This window comes from Bos taurus, chromosome 5 (genome assembly GCF_002263795.3).
Source record: "Bos taurus isolate L1 Dominette 01449 registration number 42190680 breed Hereford chromosome 5, ARS-UCD2.0, whole genome shotgun sequence".
Classification (NCBI taxonomy): Eukaryota; Metazoa; Chordata; class Mammalia; order Artiodactyla; family Bovidae; genus Bos; species Bos taurus.
Genome location: NC_037332.1, coordinates 84,481,345 through 84,495,808, shown reverse-complemented (window position 1 = coordinate 84,495,808; position 14,464 = coordinate 84,481,345). Strand labels below are relative to the sequence as shown.

The 14,464-nt window shown below is 39.1% G+C and overlaps 1 protein-coding gene across 12 annotated transcripts in view; it reads right to left on the bottom strand.

The window, feature by feature from the left end:
* Window positions 1-592: 592 nt before the first annotated feature.
* The window catches only part of LMNTD1 (lamin tail domain containing 1), a 489,613-nt gene continuing 475,741 nt past the window's right edge, over window positions 593-14,464 (bottom strand). For 11 of the 12 annotated variants that reach the window (XM_059887032.1, XM_059887035.1, XM_059887034.1 and 8 more), the window contains one exon: window positions 593-3,107. In XM_059887032.1, coding sequence (XP_059743015.1) covers window positions 3,060-3,107 — 48 coding nt within the window. In that variant the 3' untranslated portion in view covers window positions 593-3,059. Of the gene's footprint in view, window positions 3,108-9,430; window positions 9,495-14,464 lie in introns of all 12 variants that reach the window. The other variant, XM_059887031.1, reaches the window with a different exon arrangement.

The window sequence follows — 14,464 nt, the reverse complement described above, 5'->3', positions numbered from 1 at the left end:
GGCTCACATGCTGTTTCTTTCATGTGTTCCTTTCACAAATCTTTGAGGGGAGGAGGTTGGGAGGGACGCCTGCATGGGTGAGATGTTTTCCTGGCTTCAGTTCCCAGAGTCCTTTGGGTTGTATGTTTATACTCCCAATGCGAACATGATAATCACACATGGAGTCAGCTGGAAGAGATTATGAACCATGAAATGTGGTAACTTTGATGTACACCCTTAGATGCTCTTATTGTCTCCGCACAACACAATGGCTACCCAGTTTCTGTGGTAACTATGAAAAAGAACGAAGAGCCTACACAATTCAGCTAATGTGTGACTCAAAGATCACACTTCACGGTTCAAAGTGGCACAAGGTGTTCCTGAGAGTTGTCTGAAAGTGTACAAGTCTACGCCTAAGTGTCTAAAGACTAAGGAAATGATGTAATCAGGGTGGCCTAGTGACTAGAAAATATTTATGCTGCATCATTATGCTGGGGTTGATGTGAACTCCTTTTATCTCAAACCAAAAAGTTCATGACAAATTATTGTCAAGTGGTGTAAGTCTTCTCAGATGCTTTAGATCTGGCATATGCCTTTTTTCCCATCTTGGAAATACTGATAAGATTTTATTAGAGTTTTATTTGTTTGTTTACCATTTTAACTATTTTAAGCATACAAATCAGCAGCATTCAGTACATTCACAATATTGTACAACTATCATTAGTGTTTCCAGAACTTTTTCATTATCTTGAACAGAGATTTTGTGCCCCTTAAACAACAACTCCTCATTCTCCCCTTGACCTGGCCCCTGGTAAGCGCTATTGTACTTTCCATTCCTATGAATTTGCCTGTTCTCAGTACCTCAGACAAATGTCCTCTTGTGTCTGGCTTATTTCATTTAGCATAATATTTTCAAGGTTTAACCATCTTGTAGCATATATTAACATTTTTTTAAATGGATGAATAACATTGTTATGGGTATATACAGACTGGTTCCAAATAGGAAAAGGAGTACATCAAGGCTGTATATTGTCACCCTGGTTATTTAACTTATATGCAGAGTACATCATGAGAAACGCTGGACTGGAAGAAGCACAAACTGGAGTCAAGATTGCTGGGAGAAATATCAATAACCTCAGATATGCAGATGATACCACCCTTATGGCAGAAACTGAAGAGGAACTAAAAAGCCTCTTGATGAAAGTGAAAGAGGAGAGTGAAAAAGTTGGCTTAAAGCTCAACATTCAGAAAATGAAGATCATGATATCCAGTCCTATCACTTCATGGCAAATAGATGGGAAAACAGTGGAAGCAGTGTCAGACTTTATTTTTTGGGGCTCCAAAATCACTGCAGATGGTGACTGCAGCCATGAAATGAAAAGACGCTTACTCCTTGGAAGGAAAGTTATGACCAACCTAGACAGCATATTCAAAAGCAGAGACATTACTTTGCCAACAAAGGTCCGTCTAGTCAAGGCTATGGTTTTTCCTGTGGTCATGTATGGATGTGAGAGTTGGACTGTGAAGAAGGCTGAGCACTGAAGAATTGATGCTTTTGAACTGTGGTGTTGGAGAAGACTCTTGAGAGTCCCTTGGACTGCAAGGAGATCCAACAAGTCCATTCTGAAGGAGATCAGCCCTGGGATTTCTTTGGAGGGAATGATGCTGAAGCCGAAACTCCAGTACTTTGGCCACCTCATGCGAAGAGTTGACTCATTGGAAAAGACTCTGATGCTGGGAGGGATTGGGGGCAGGAGGAAAAGGGGACGACAGAGGATGAGATGGCTGGGTGGCATCGATGGACGTGAGTCTGAGTGAACTCCGGGAGTTGGTGATGGATGGGGAGGCCTGGCGTGCTGTGATTCACGGGGTCACAAAGAGTCGGACACGACTGAGCAACTGAACTGAACTGAACTGATGGGTATATACCACATTTTAAGAATCCATTCATCTGTTGATGAACACGAGTTGTTTTCATCTTTTATTACTTATGAATAGTCTGCCATTAATACTGGTATACCAGTATATGTTTGAGTTCCATGGAATGTGACTTTTTAAAAATAAAGTATTTTTAGCCCTTGATATTTGGATATAATAAACAAAACTCAGTGGTCACCACTAATGGGTTTGGGGGTTATTTTACATTTCTTCACTTTCTTTCACTTTCACTTTACATTTCTTTATTTTTTTCAAACAGAGTAATATTATTTTGGGAAAATCCTCACTTTTCTTGCTCCTTCTCACATTTCAAGACTGTATATGCCCCATCTTCTGCATGTGTTATATAAATAAACAAAAATTAAAATACATTAAGCTGGGCTATGAGGCATAGACAGGATTTGTTCTCAGAAACAGAAGCAATCATACCTTCTGCCTATGAAGAGAAGGTCAACATTAAAAATGAACAAGTTCATTAGTTTTTCAACTTGTATACTCTTGATGAGTATAGAATAAGATCGCTAAAGAATAAGAAGTGAGAATTGTGTAAAAAAAAAAAAAAGTAGCTCCATCAGATTACTTAATAAAAACACTCTTGGTATTTCCTATCTATGGGATTTTGTACCTAGTGTCACAAGGTAGAAGAGATTATTTTGGCTGAATCTGAGTTACGTGCAGGCAGGTTTAAAAACTCCCAACTAGTTATCCCATAGAAACGTACTCTATTACTTCTAGACATTAGGAAGCCAGATTAACACATGCTTTAAAGAGATAGATTCCTAGTGTAGAAAATCAGACAGACCACAAGATTTGGAATTCCTAAAACATGTGTTTTTGGAAAATGCATCTGCAGAAATGGCAGAAGTGGTTGACCTAACATCTGGGCAGGGTATAAAAGACTGAAATTAATGTTTGGGAAACTTCATGTGCATAAAATGAAAACGGTGATGGTTTTGCTTTTGACCAGTATTTTTCTTTGTAACAGCCTGGACAACAAATGTTTCAATTTGTGCACAAACTCTTATCTCCCTTCTCTAACAAATGGTATGAGGAAAGTCCTGAGGAATTATCTTTTCTAAAGGAAACCATGTTCTTGCTTGCTGCTGGCTTCCTCTCCTTTCCTGTGTGGAAGGCAGGCTGCATCATGTTAGGCATCCTTGTGTTGTTCTCCAGACTAGAATATTATCATCCTGAACAAAAGATAAAATGGAAATGCATGGTGAGATATAATATAGACTGTAAACATGTTGAAATTGTCAGAGCAATATAAAGTAGAAATGATGAAGTTCTTCACATTCCTCTTAAATGAAGACATGGAAACAGCAGATCTAGAACAGACTCATGGATGGGGGACAATAACAGGAAGAAGTTATTTGCTGATGCCTTACCTTTTGCCAGGGTAAAAGGAGTATTCGCTTTTCTCTCATTCTAACTCAACTTGGTAATTTGTGTGCTTATTCAGGTTACAGTTCTTATGCTGAGTCGTGACTTCTAAGCAGTGTAGCTACTTCACTACCTGATCATGGATACTATTTCTTTCTGGTCTTAACTATGAAAATCCCAATGATTCTGAGACAACCAGCTTAATAAATCATTTCTAAACTTTCACCCCTACATTTCCTTCTTGGTGGTACTTAAGTAGTATCTGATTAGCTTTTCCACTAAATAGCTAAGATATGCCCCAGATTTACAACATAGCAGGTAACACACATAAAAAAAAAAGAGAAAGTTTTGTTTCTCTGTTGCAACTGCTTGAATCTTATCTAGGAGTCTTAGCAGGAGACTTCTAGTCTGAGATATTTATATTCTCCTACCTCTGAGGAAATGGAGTGAAGACACCTCACCCACATGTAGTTTCCTCTAACCTATGGAGTATCTCTGGTCCAGCGTGGAGAAGAGTCTAAATTGTAGGTGGTTTTACTTCTCTCATACAACCTTGCTGTGGCACAAGAAGGTGTGGCTGGGAACACAGAGAACAGGGTAGCCAACAGACTTGAAAGAAAGGAGGTTATGAGAAACAAATATTCTTGAAATTTCAACTGACTGAAGAATTTTGCAAACAGTCCACCTTGAGCACTGAGAGGAGAAAGACATAGATGGAAGAAACATACAACAAAATCTACATAGAAAATGCTAACATCAGAAAATTTAATCACTAGACTTTCAAAACTCCTTTCATAAATGGAAAGGACCTAATAGAATCAGAAGAGATTAAGAAAAGGCAGAAAGAATACACAGAAGAATTGTACAAAAAAACCTTTTAATGACCCAGATAACCAGGATGTTGTGGTTACTCACCTAGAGCCAGACATCTTGGAATGTGAAGTCAAGTGGGCCGTAAGAAGCATTACTATGAACAAAGATAGTGGAGGTGATGAAATTCCAGCTGAGCTATTTCAAATCCTAAAAGATGATGCTGTGAAAGTGCTGCACTCAACATGTCAGCAAATTTGGAAAACTCAGCAGTGGGCACAGGACTGGAAAAGGTCAGTTTTCATTCCAATCCCAAAGAAAGGAAATGCCAAAGAATGTTCAAATTACTGTACAATTGCACTCATTTTACATGATTGCAAGATTATGCTCAAAACCCTTCAAGCTAGGTTTCAGCAATTTGTGAACTGAGAACTTCCAGAGGTACAAGCTGGATTTAGAAAAGGCAAAGGAAAAATAGATCAAATTGCCAACATATGCTGGATCATAGAAAAAGCAAGGGAATTCCAAAAATATCTACTTCTGCTTCACTGACTACGCTAAAGCCTTTGACTGTATGGATCACAACAAACTGTGAAATATTATTAAAGAGATGGGAATATCAGACCACATTCCCTGCCTCCTGAGAAACCTGTTTGCAGGACAAGAAGCAAGAGTTAGAATCAGACATGGAACAATGGACTGATTCAACGTTGGGGAAGGAGGATGTCAAGGCTGTACGTTGTCACCCTGCTTATTTAACTTATATGCAGAGTACATTATATGAAATGCTGGACTGGATGACTCACAAGCTGGAATCAAGATTTCTGGGAGAGATATCAACAATCTCAGATATGCAGATGATACCACTTCAGTGGCAGAAAGTGAATTAAAGAGCTTCTTGATGAAGGTCAAAGAGGAGAGTGGAAAAAGCTGACTTACAACTCAACATTCAAAAAATTAAGTTCATGGCATCCAGTCCCATCACTTCATGGCAAATAGTTGGGGAAAAAGTAGCAACAGTGTCAGATTTCATTTTCTTGGGCTCCAAAGTCAATGCAGACATTGACTGCAGCCACATAATTAAAATTCACTTGCTCCTTGGAAGAATAGCTATGACAAACCTAGACAATGTACAATGTACAATGCATTAAAAAACAGAGACATCACTTTGCCAACAAAGGTCCGAATAGTCAAAGCTATGGTTTTTCCAGTAGTCAACTATGGATGTGAGAGTTGGACCATAAAGAAGGTTGAGTGCCAAAGAACTGATGCTTTCGAACTGTGGTGCTGGAGAAGACTCTTGAAGGGTCCTTTGGACAGCAAGTAGATCAAACCACTCAGTCCTAAAGGAAGTCAACTCTGAATATTCATTGGAAGGACTGGTGCTGAAGCTGAAGCTCTAATACTTTGGCCACCTGATGCAAAGAGCCAACTCATTGGAAAAGACCCTAATGCTGGGAAAGATTGAGTGTAGGAGGAGAAAGGGATGATAGAGGATGAGATGGTTGGATGGCATCACTGACTTAATGGACATGAATTTTAGTAAACTCCAGGAGATGGTGAAGGACGGGGAAACCTGGCATGCTGTAGTTCATGGGGTCATAAAGAGTTGGACATGATTGAATGACTAACATACATATTCACAAGTTCTTGTCAGGGTCCCAAGGAAGGTTCAGAGGAGGACAAGAAGGACATCCCATGTTTGAGCTGTCCAGTTTGGGCCATTTAGAACAGTAACTGGTGTGTGAACACAGACCAGTTCATGGAAGGACTCTATCAGTACTACTTTTTTAGGAGCCCTAATACAACAGTGGTGACGGACAGGGAGGCCTGGGGTGCTGCAAATCATGGGGTCGCAAAGAGTCGGACACGACTGCGCGACTGAACGGAACTGAATACAAGAGTGCCTTACAAGTGTAAGAACTTTAGCCAATTATGAACTTAGTATGCCATGTTTGCAATTTTGCTGCTCTCCTCCCAGGGCCTAAGCAATTGAATACTCTCTCCCTCTCTCTCTCTCTCTTTTTTTTTGCAATGGCATACTCTTGAGGACAGTACCGATGAAATGTAACAAGTTCCACTTCTGCCTTTGATCTGTCTTCCTTCTTTCTTCATTCTAGATTCCTCAGTGTCTCATGGCAAGTCTGAGAGTTCATGGGGCAGGTGGCAGACAGAGACATGACTTGGCCTTGCCAAAGTTCTCTACTCTAACCTGTGAGGAGTTCTATTTCTGCAGCCTTCTGTGGCATCATCCATCTGCATGGCCCATTAGTCAGACAGTAGAACTCTCACACGTTCCTTGCAAAGAACTGAGCAAAGAGCTTCTGGGAGCTGTGACTCCAAGTGCAAGGCATGGATTTATTCGGTTGTAGCATAGAAATGTGGTTAGTGTAAAAATGTAATTAGCAGTCAGAGATGCTGGAGATTGAACTTTGATTTTCTGTGTTTGTAACTGACATTCTTCAATTAGCAGTTTTGGAAATAAGACTTGAATCTTTTTTGGTGTAAGGAGATGTCATAAGAGTCTCATGGTAGCAAATTGCTTTTTTCATGTGAATGAAGATGTCTTTTTCTAGTCCTACTTCTAAACTTGGGGGGTGTTTTTGCCTTTCAGACAAGTGGGTGGGGTGCAATCAGACAAAGACAATCTTCATGCTTGATTAGTAGAGTCATGTGGAAGAGCACTGGCATTAGGCTAAGATTTTAGTCTTCACTCTGCCACTTACTATCTTAGTGACTTTAGGAAAGTCACTGAATCACTGAGCTGAAGTTTCTACAGCCATAAAATGGAGATAATATCAGCCCTACCTATATCTCATAGGTTCAAACAAGATAATGTGAAAACCATGAAATCCTATACAGATGTATAACAATATAAGTCACCAAGGAATGATTATGAATGCCAGTGGGAACTGAATAATGACTTTGAACAGTTTTCTAAGAACAGACACACCAGATATGACTGCAATACAGAAGTCGTTCACTGACAGATGAAGTAAAATTTTGCTCCCACTAAAAGCTTCAGAAAATATTTTGAGAGCACATTAATGATCCATCCTAAAGATGTCACCAGTTGGGGATGGAGGCTCTGAGAAAACAAAAGAAAGGCGTCTCAATAAAACTAGGACTTTTCAAAACAGAGTAGGTACAAAAAAACTCAGAGCTACCAAACAATTTCCCACAGAGAGGCTCAGAGAACAGATCTGTGACCATGGTAGTTAAGCAGAATAATGTCTGAAGAAGACCAACAAAGGTTAAAAACGTTTGCCAAAATTATGTTATTCAACATCCCATGAGAGGATTTAGAACAGGTTTTTCCAACCAAAACCGACTAGAACAAAGTCCTGTTTTTGTTTTGAATATAACGTCCCTATTCCATCTCATCTGCATTTTGAGTATGCAGTGCAATTCCCTTCTGGTTACAGGAAGTGAAGGGTAATTGAAGTATAGAAGTGCTGGTTGCTAATGCCTGTGGCAGATTTCAGATCCCATCCTCTGCATTTCAATGACCCCCCTGCTCAGGGCTGTGCCAGCTGGAAGAAACGGATCCCAGTGTAGATAGACTAGAAGTCTAGAAGACTTCTGGGAGTGGAAATTATATCAGTGGGGGCCAAGGCTGGATTCTCCAGTTCTTTGCAATGAAAAAATCCTTAATTTTGGCCTTGTGGTTGATTACTAGGTGAATGTTGATAAACTTGTCTCCACAGACTTCCGTTTCTTTCACTCTAGAATGACGTAGCTAAATTAAATTCTTTTACAGCCCTGATGTTTTATGAGAAGTGTCTGAGAAGACGACTTCCCGGAGGAATAGGAAGAGGCAGCCATCATGTTTTTAAGAGGTTGGAAGCTCAAAGATAACGAGGCTATAGAAATGGAAAGAGTGGACTTGTGTAAGAGTAGGTAACATTCAGAAAAAAAGAAGATGATCAGGAAAAACCGAGCCAGGGACAAACTGAAAGAAACTAGCAGCTGAGCAACCAGAGAAAACTCGGCAGGTTGGTACATAGACATGGGTGACTAGTGGGACCATGAAAGGCCAGCAGGCTGTGTAGGGTAGTAGTGTTAAGTCATTTTTGTCAGCAGAGTCTAGAATATTAGCAAGTTAGGGATCCAGTGCCTGTAGCTTTATTCTGAAATCAAGGAGTAAACACAAAGCTTCATCAGAAAAAAAGATCAATAAGACATATAAGTACATCAGTCATGGACTAGAGCAACAAAGGATGTCAACTAAAGAAGGATACTGACCAAAAAGAGTCCTTGACCCCAAATTGTCTTGTCATCAGCTCTTGGGACAAGAGTTTAAACACAACCACTTATAAAACAGAAAGTCATTGTAGATATCACTTAGATGTAAATATCAGCACGAAAAAGATGAGGCAAGGTAGGAAGTGACTGGTTAAACAATGTAAAGTCATTTATCTGTTCTGTTTGTTTGTTTGTATTTTCCAAGTTTGTTCTGTATTTTCCAAGTCTCCTGTAAATGTATTATCATACTTTCATACTTTTAAAAAGAATAAAGAAAAAAGCATAAAAAAAAATAAATAAAGTCATTTATCAACTAAACAGTAGAGGCCAGAGCTCCTACTCTTTCATCACCATTTAAATGATACACAACTACACAGCTTCCACAGTCTCCTTAACCAGAATAAGTTTTTTATACTATTAATACTTTGTTGCTCATAGGAACTAAAATGTACTGGTATAGCTGCAAAATGGTTTTTAAAGTTTGGAAAGGACTTTCTTCTCTTTTTAGCAATGAATGAGAATGGAGGTTTCTCCTCATCCTTGCCAACATTGGCTGTTATTATTTTTTTTTAATGTTTGAGGTTTTAAAACTTCTTTGAACTTATTTTTATTTGGAGGACAATTGCTTTACAAGTGTTGGTTTCTTCTGTACAACAATATGAATCAGTCATAAATATACATATATTCTCTCCCTCTTGAACCTCCCTCCCACCCCCACCTCCATCCCACCCCTCTAGGTTGTCACAGAGCATTTCTGTAAGTATTCTAACTGACTCTGAATTTCAGTCACTCTTACCCATCAACTAGGATAGGATGAGGATATAAAAGGTAGGATGAAGGCAAAAAGTAAAGATGTGCTATTTCTCTGTTTCTCATTCTTAGAAAGTTTATCATACAAGAGAGATGACAAAAATTGATGGCTCCAAAAGCAACATAAATATTTAACAGAAAATTAATCATTACAGATATATGAAAAAATTCCATGATCTGATGGCTTCTAAAGATGTATCTACAAATTATTTTAGCTTTCTTTTTCTGCAAAGAAGGCAAATTTGCAATATCTCTATATACTCACCTTTAGATGTTGAATCGACTGCCTATTGCTTTCGTAACTCAGATGTCCTGTTTTTTCTTGATCTCTGCAAACCCCAAAAAAGGCTCGAGGTTAGGCAGATGGGCAAGATCCTATATGCCAAGCATTATTTTTTCCACATTAAAATAAACCCTGGAATAAACTAACAACCAAAGGATTATTTTCATTTGAAGGAAAAAATCTAAGGTATAAGGACAATATTTAATAGTAACTTGAATCAAAGTGTTTAAATACCACTGGAAAAGTATTATTTGATCGGTAAGTCCAAACTTTGAGTCATTTTAAAAGGGAACATAAATTTCAAGATATAATTAAAACTTTGAGAGAAAAAATATCTTGAAGATGTATTTTTAAAAACTGAGGTTGCAGAATAATTTTACCAGCCTGTAAAATTCCTCAAATGCTTTCTACAGTTTCAGCAGCCACAATGATGCAGTAGCCAGTGAAGGGAGGTTCAGGAATAAGGTTGCATCAGGAGAGAGTTATTAATACAAGGAGATGTGTGGACAGAAGCCGACACCACCTAGCCTGCCAATTTAGGTGGCTCTATGCTGGTGATGAATGAGTTGACTATTCATCACCAGGGTAGGGTGGTGGCCTCCCTCACTTCCATCTATTTGGGCAGGGACTGAAAGTCACTTTGTTGAAATATAATTCCTACATAGAAAAAACCAAGCGTATCAAACTGAAATAGTACTGGATGGATGATCCCAAGTATAAATGACTTCTAGCCCAGAGATGAAATGTTGTTTTATTCTTATAAAACAAGAGAGGAAAGAAAAATAATATTTTAGGTGCAGATAACAATGCACTCCTCTGGAAAAGACCACTCTAGGGAAGCTGCTCAGTCATGCCTATCTCTTTTCCTTCTCTGTGAGTTCAGAAGAATTGTCAAGTGAATTGCTAGTATTTGATAGCCCACAAGCATGGCTGAGAGGATCCACCCCATGTCCAAGATCAGGGGCAACAGCCGAGAAGAGCTACCCCACGTCCAAGGTAAGGAGCAGAAGCTGAACTTTGCTGGAGCAGCCATGAAGAGATACCCCACATCCAAGGTAAGAGAAACTGAAGTAAGACAGTAGGTGCTGAGAGAGGGCAGCAGAGGGCAGACAGACTGAAACCACAATCACAGACAACTAGCCAATCTGATCATGTGGACCATAGCCTTGTCTAACTCAATGAAACTAAGCTATGCCGTGTGGGGCCACCCAAGATGCACGGGTCATGGTGGAGAGGTCTGACAGGATGTGGTCCACTGGAGAAGGGAATGGCAAACCACTTCAGTATTCTTGCCTTGAGAACCCCATGAACAGTATGAAAAGGCCAAAGGTAGGACACTGAAAGATGGACTCCCCAGGTCAGTAGGTGCCCAATATGCTACTGGAAATCAGTGGAGAAATAACTCCAGAAAGAATGAAGGGATGGAGCCAAAGCAAAAGCAATACCCAGTTATGGATGGGACCTGTGATAGAAGCAAGGTTCGATGCTTAAAGAGCAATATTGCATAGGAACCTGGAATGTTAGGTCCATGAATCAAGGCAAATTGGAAATGGTCAAACAGGAGATGGCAAGAGTGAACATCGACATTCTAGGCCAATACTTCGGCCACTTGATGTGGAGAGCTGATTCATTTGAAAAGACCCTGATGCTGGGAAAGATTGAGGGCAGGAGGAGAAGGGGATGAGAGAGGATGAGATGATTGGATGGCATCACCAACATAATGGGCATGGGTTTGGGAGTTGATGATGGACAGGGGGGCCTGGCATGCTGTGGTTCATGGGGTCGCAAAGAGTTGGACATGACTGAGCGACTGAACTCATCTGAACTGAACTGATTACAAAGTGTGAAAATGTGATGTGCAAGAAAGAATAACAAAAACACAGGGTGTTGCTGGTTAACACAGTGATTCTCTTAGCCACTAATAGGTTTCTAAATCTAATGAATCAGGATGCTGTTTGGCACATCACAGTGTTAACTTTCTGAACAGTGAGTTATGGACCTGGAATATAAACAGGCTTCTAAGATATTTTCCTTACACAGGCAATGGTTTAGGCAGAACAATCTAGCCATCGCTTCTCATCTTCTGGAGCAATTTGTTGGCATGAAACACTCTTGTAAATATTTTACGTGTGTGCTTCCAGAATGACAAGCCTGAAGATGAAGGTTTTGAATTGCACCCCAAAACCTTGTTCTTCAGCAGAGTTTTGTATTTTAGAGCTGCAAACACTTACAGAAAATTCCCATCTATAATTTCTTGAATTTTAATGATGGGATTATTACTGGTAGTGCTTCCATTTCAGAGTGTGATGGTGGTAATTTCTTGGGTTATTTGATCCTGAAATATTTAGCACCTAGTAACTTTAATCTGAATATTTTGACTTCCAAAAATAGTATTTTTACTTTTCTGAAGCAAGGGGTCATTAATGATGTATTTTCATAAATTAGATTATAATCTTTCATAACTTTAAAATACTTTTGTTTTATAATGTTGAAATGTTTTGAAATACAAGATCTAGTCATGAAGTTACCCAATCATTTTATCATTAGGGCTAATATCTTGGAATTCTTTATATGGTCATTAAACAAACTTTTATTTCAGCTGTAAGAAGAGACAGACAGTAGGCTTCTTAAGTATCAGTCATTGTTGTTAGAAGGACCAGTAACTAAGCTTAAAGTTTGTGGAAATTTAAATCCTGCCACTTTCCTTCCTGAAAAGGAAAATGAAACACCTGATCACGATTGTTCTCAATTCCTAACTTTGAACTATGCAGCTCGGGAGGATCTAAAGGATACCCCATTAGACAATCCTGACATGGAAATATTTACAGATGGCAGTTCTTTTGTTCGGGATGGAAAGCGTAAAGCAGGTTACACCATGGTGACCGCTGAACAGGTTTTGGAAACAAAATCTCTCCCCCAGGGAACCAGTGCTCTGTTGGCGGAGCTTGTGGCCCTGACCCGAGCTCTAGAGTTAAGCAAAGGGCAGCGGATGGGCCTAATAATCTATGTGAGTCTACTTCTGCTGACTCCAAAAATCCTGAGTCTGCCGTTTGATCCTCAAGACAATGTCTTCCTGTTCTGGGCTCACTCCTATGCTGCATTCCACAATCGGTCTAACTGCTGGGTCTGTGGAGCACTCCCCTCTTGGTCAGTGGAAGGCTTCCCGTGGTGGACATCCCCACTTCAAGGAAAAGACTTTCTCCAAGTCTGTGAATACCTTCGACAACAATCACATGCGATGCCTCTTCTTCATCTGATGACATCTACCAACCCTAAAATGGACTGGTGCAACACTTTGCACTTTAACTATGGACATAATGTGACTTCTAATTTTGATTCTGCTTTTTTGTTTTGTTTTTGCTCTTTGCTCCCTACATCTATAATTGTATAACTGGAATTGTTTCTAGCCGCATGAAAGCTTTTAAGTTACAAATGGTTGCTCAAACTCCTGCTACTGCTGTAGTTTCCTGCAACTACTATTTGGGGTCCCTGGATCAGATATCCTCAATATGAGGATTAGGAGAATATGTTGCCTCACCAATTTAGGGACAACGCCCCTTGTCAGCTCGGAAGTAGTTACGGAACGAGAATGACGCCCCTTTTCCCTAGGCAACATAATTCTCCTAAAAGAAAAGGGGGGAATGAGAGAGTCGGTTCCTAGGCAGGTTGATAGGGAGTCTAGGGGTCCCCAAGGAGAGAGGGGTCTGGAATTCTCAAGGAGGAAGAAAGGGCAAACTTTTTTTCTTTCTCCACATTCCTTAGGATTATATAACAATAATGTATCCTGCCTAAGGACAGTCTTTGGATTCAACCTTCTGTTATCTTAAAATGTTAATTATGGGAGTAGACCTGGTCTTTACAAGGATGTATCTTGCCTAAGGACAGTGTTATCTTAAAATGTAAATTATGGGAGTAGGTCTGATGAGGTCTTTACAACCTCCAGATATTCTTTGGATTATATAACTTCATTGTTAACACTCGCAAGCGGGTACTCTTTCTGCCCCCTCCTGATGCCTATGTCAGAAGCTTTCTCTATCTCCTTTATACTTTAATAAAACTTTATTACACACACACAAAAAAAGAAGAAGAGACGCATAAATGGTTCTCTCCTTTCTATTTTTTAAAAGAAACTCCTACAGAAGTTATAGTGATATTACAATCTAAATCTTCTGAAATCAAGCAGCAGAAGAGAAAAATCATTACTTTTAAACATATTATTTAATATAATTTTTCTTATAAAAGTTCCTCCTTTTCTTGATGCTATTATTCAATAATAAAAAATGAAGAGAAACCTTTGGCATTTTGTAATATTCTTACAAGCAATTATTTTCTACTCAGTCTGACTTTAAAAGGTCCAACTAATTGGCCTTCTATACTCCACATGACAGTCAAGTTTTGTTTTAAAATTTCTGTGTATCAATTATAGTAATACTGTTGACTAATACTGCCATCTGTATATATGTATAGACACACGCACACACACATATATATATACATGTATACATATATATGATATTAACTGAAAATATGGCCATTCACAGAAAAGTGACATTTGACATTCTAAATTCTTAATCTGATAAATGTAAATAATGCAATACAAGTCTAAACAGGAGTAACCAGAACAGACACTAATATGGAGGATGCATTTTTTCCCTTTGTTACCATTACGGATTGGAAGTATATTCTTATGGGAGAAAAACACTTTGATCTCAGGACAGATAAAGCTGAGTTTATTGAACTGTAATGAGTCAGAAATGGCCCACAGTCTAAACTAAAGTAAAAAACCAAGAATGTGATCTAAATATAGAGCTTACACTGATGAAATTTTAACTGTTTCATTCCTGCATAATCTATGTTCTGGTTTCATCTGTTTTTTAATTGATTTTTAAAGTGTGGCTTTGTAAGCCTCAGAAATCAAGGAATGCTATTGTCATTCTTACTATAATAATGGGCTTCCTTGGTGGCTCAGTGGCAAAGAATCCACCTGCAATGCTGGAGACGAAAGTTCAGTCCCTG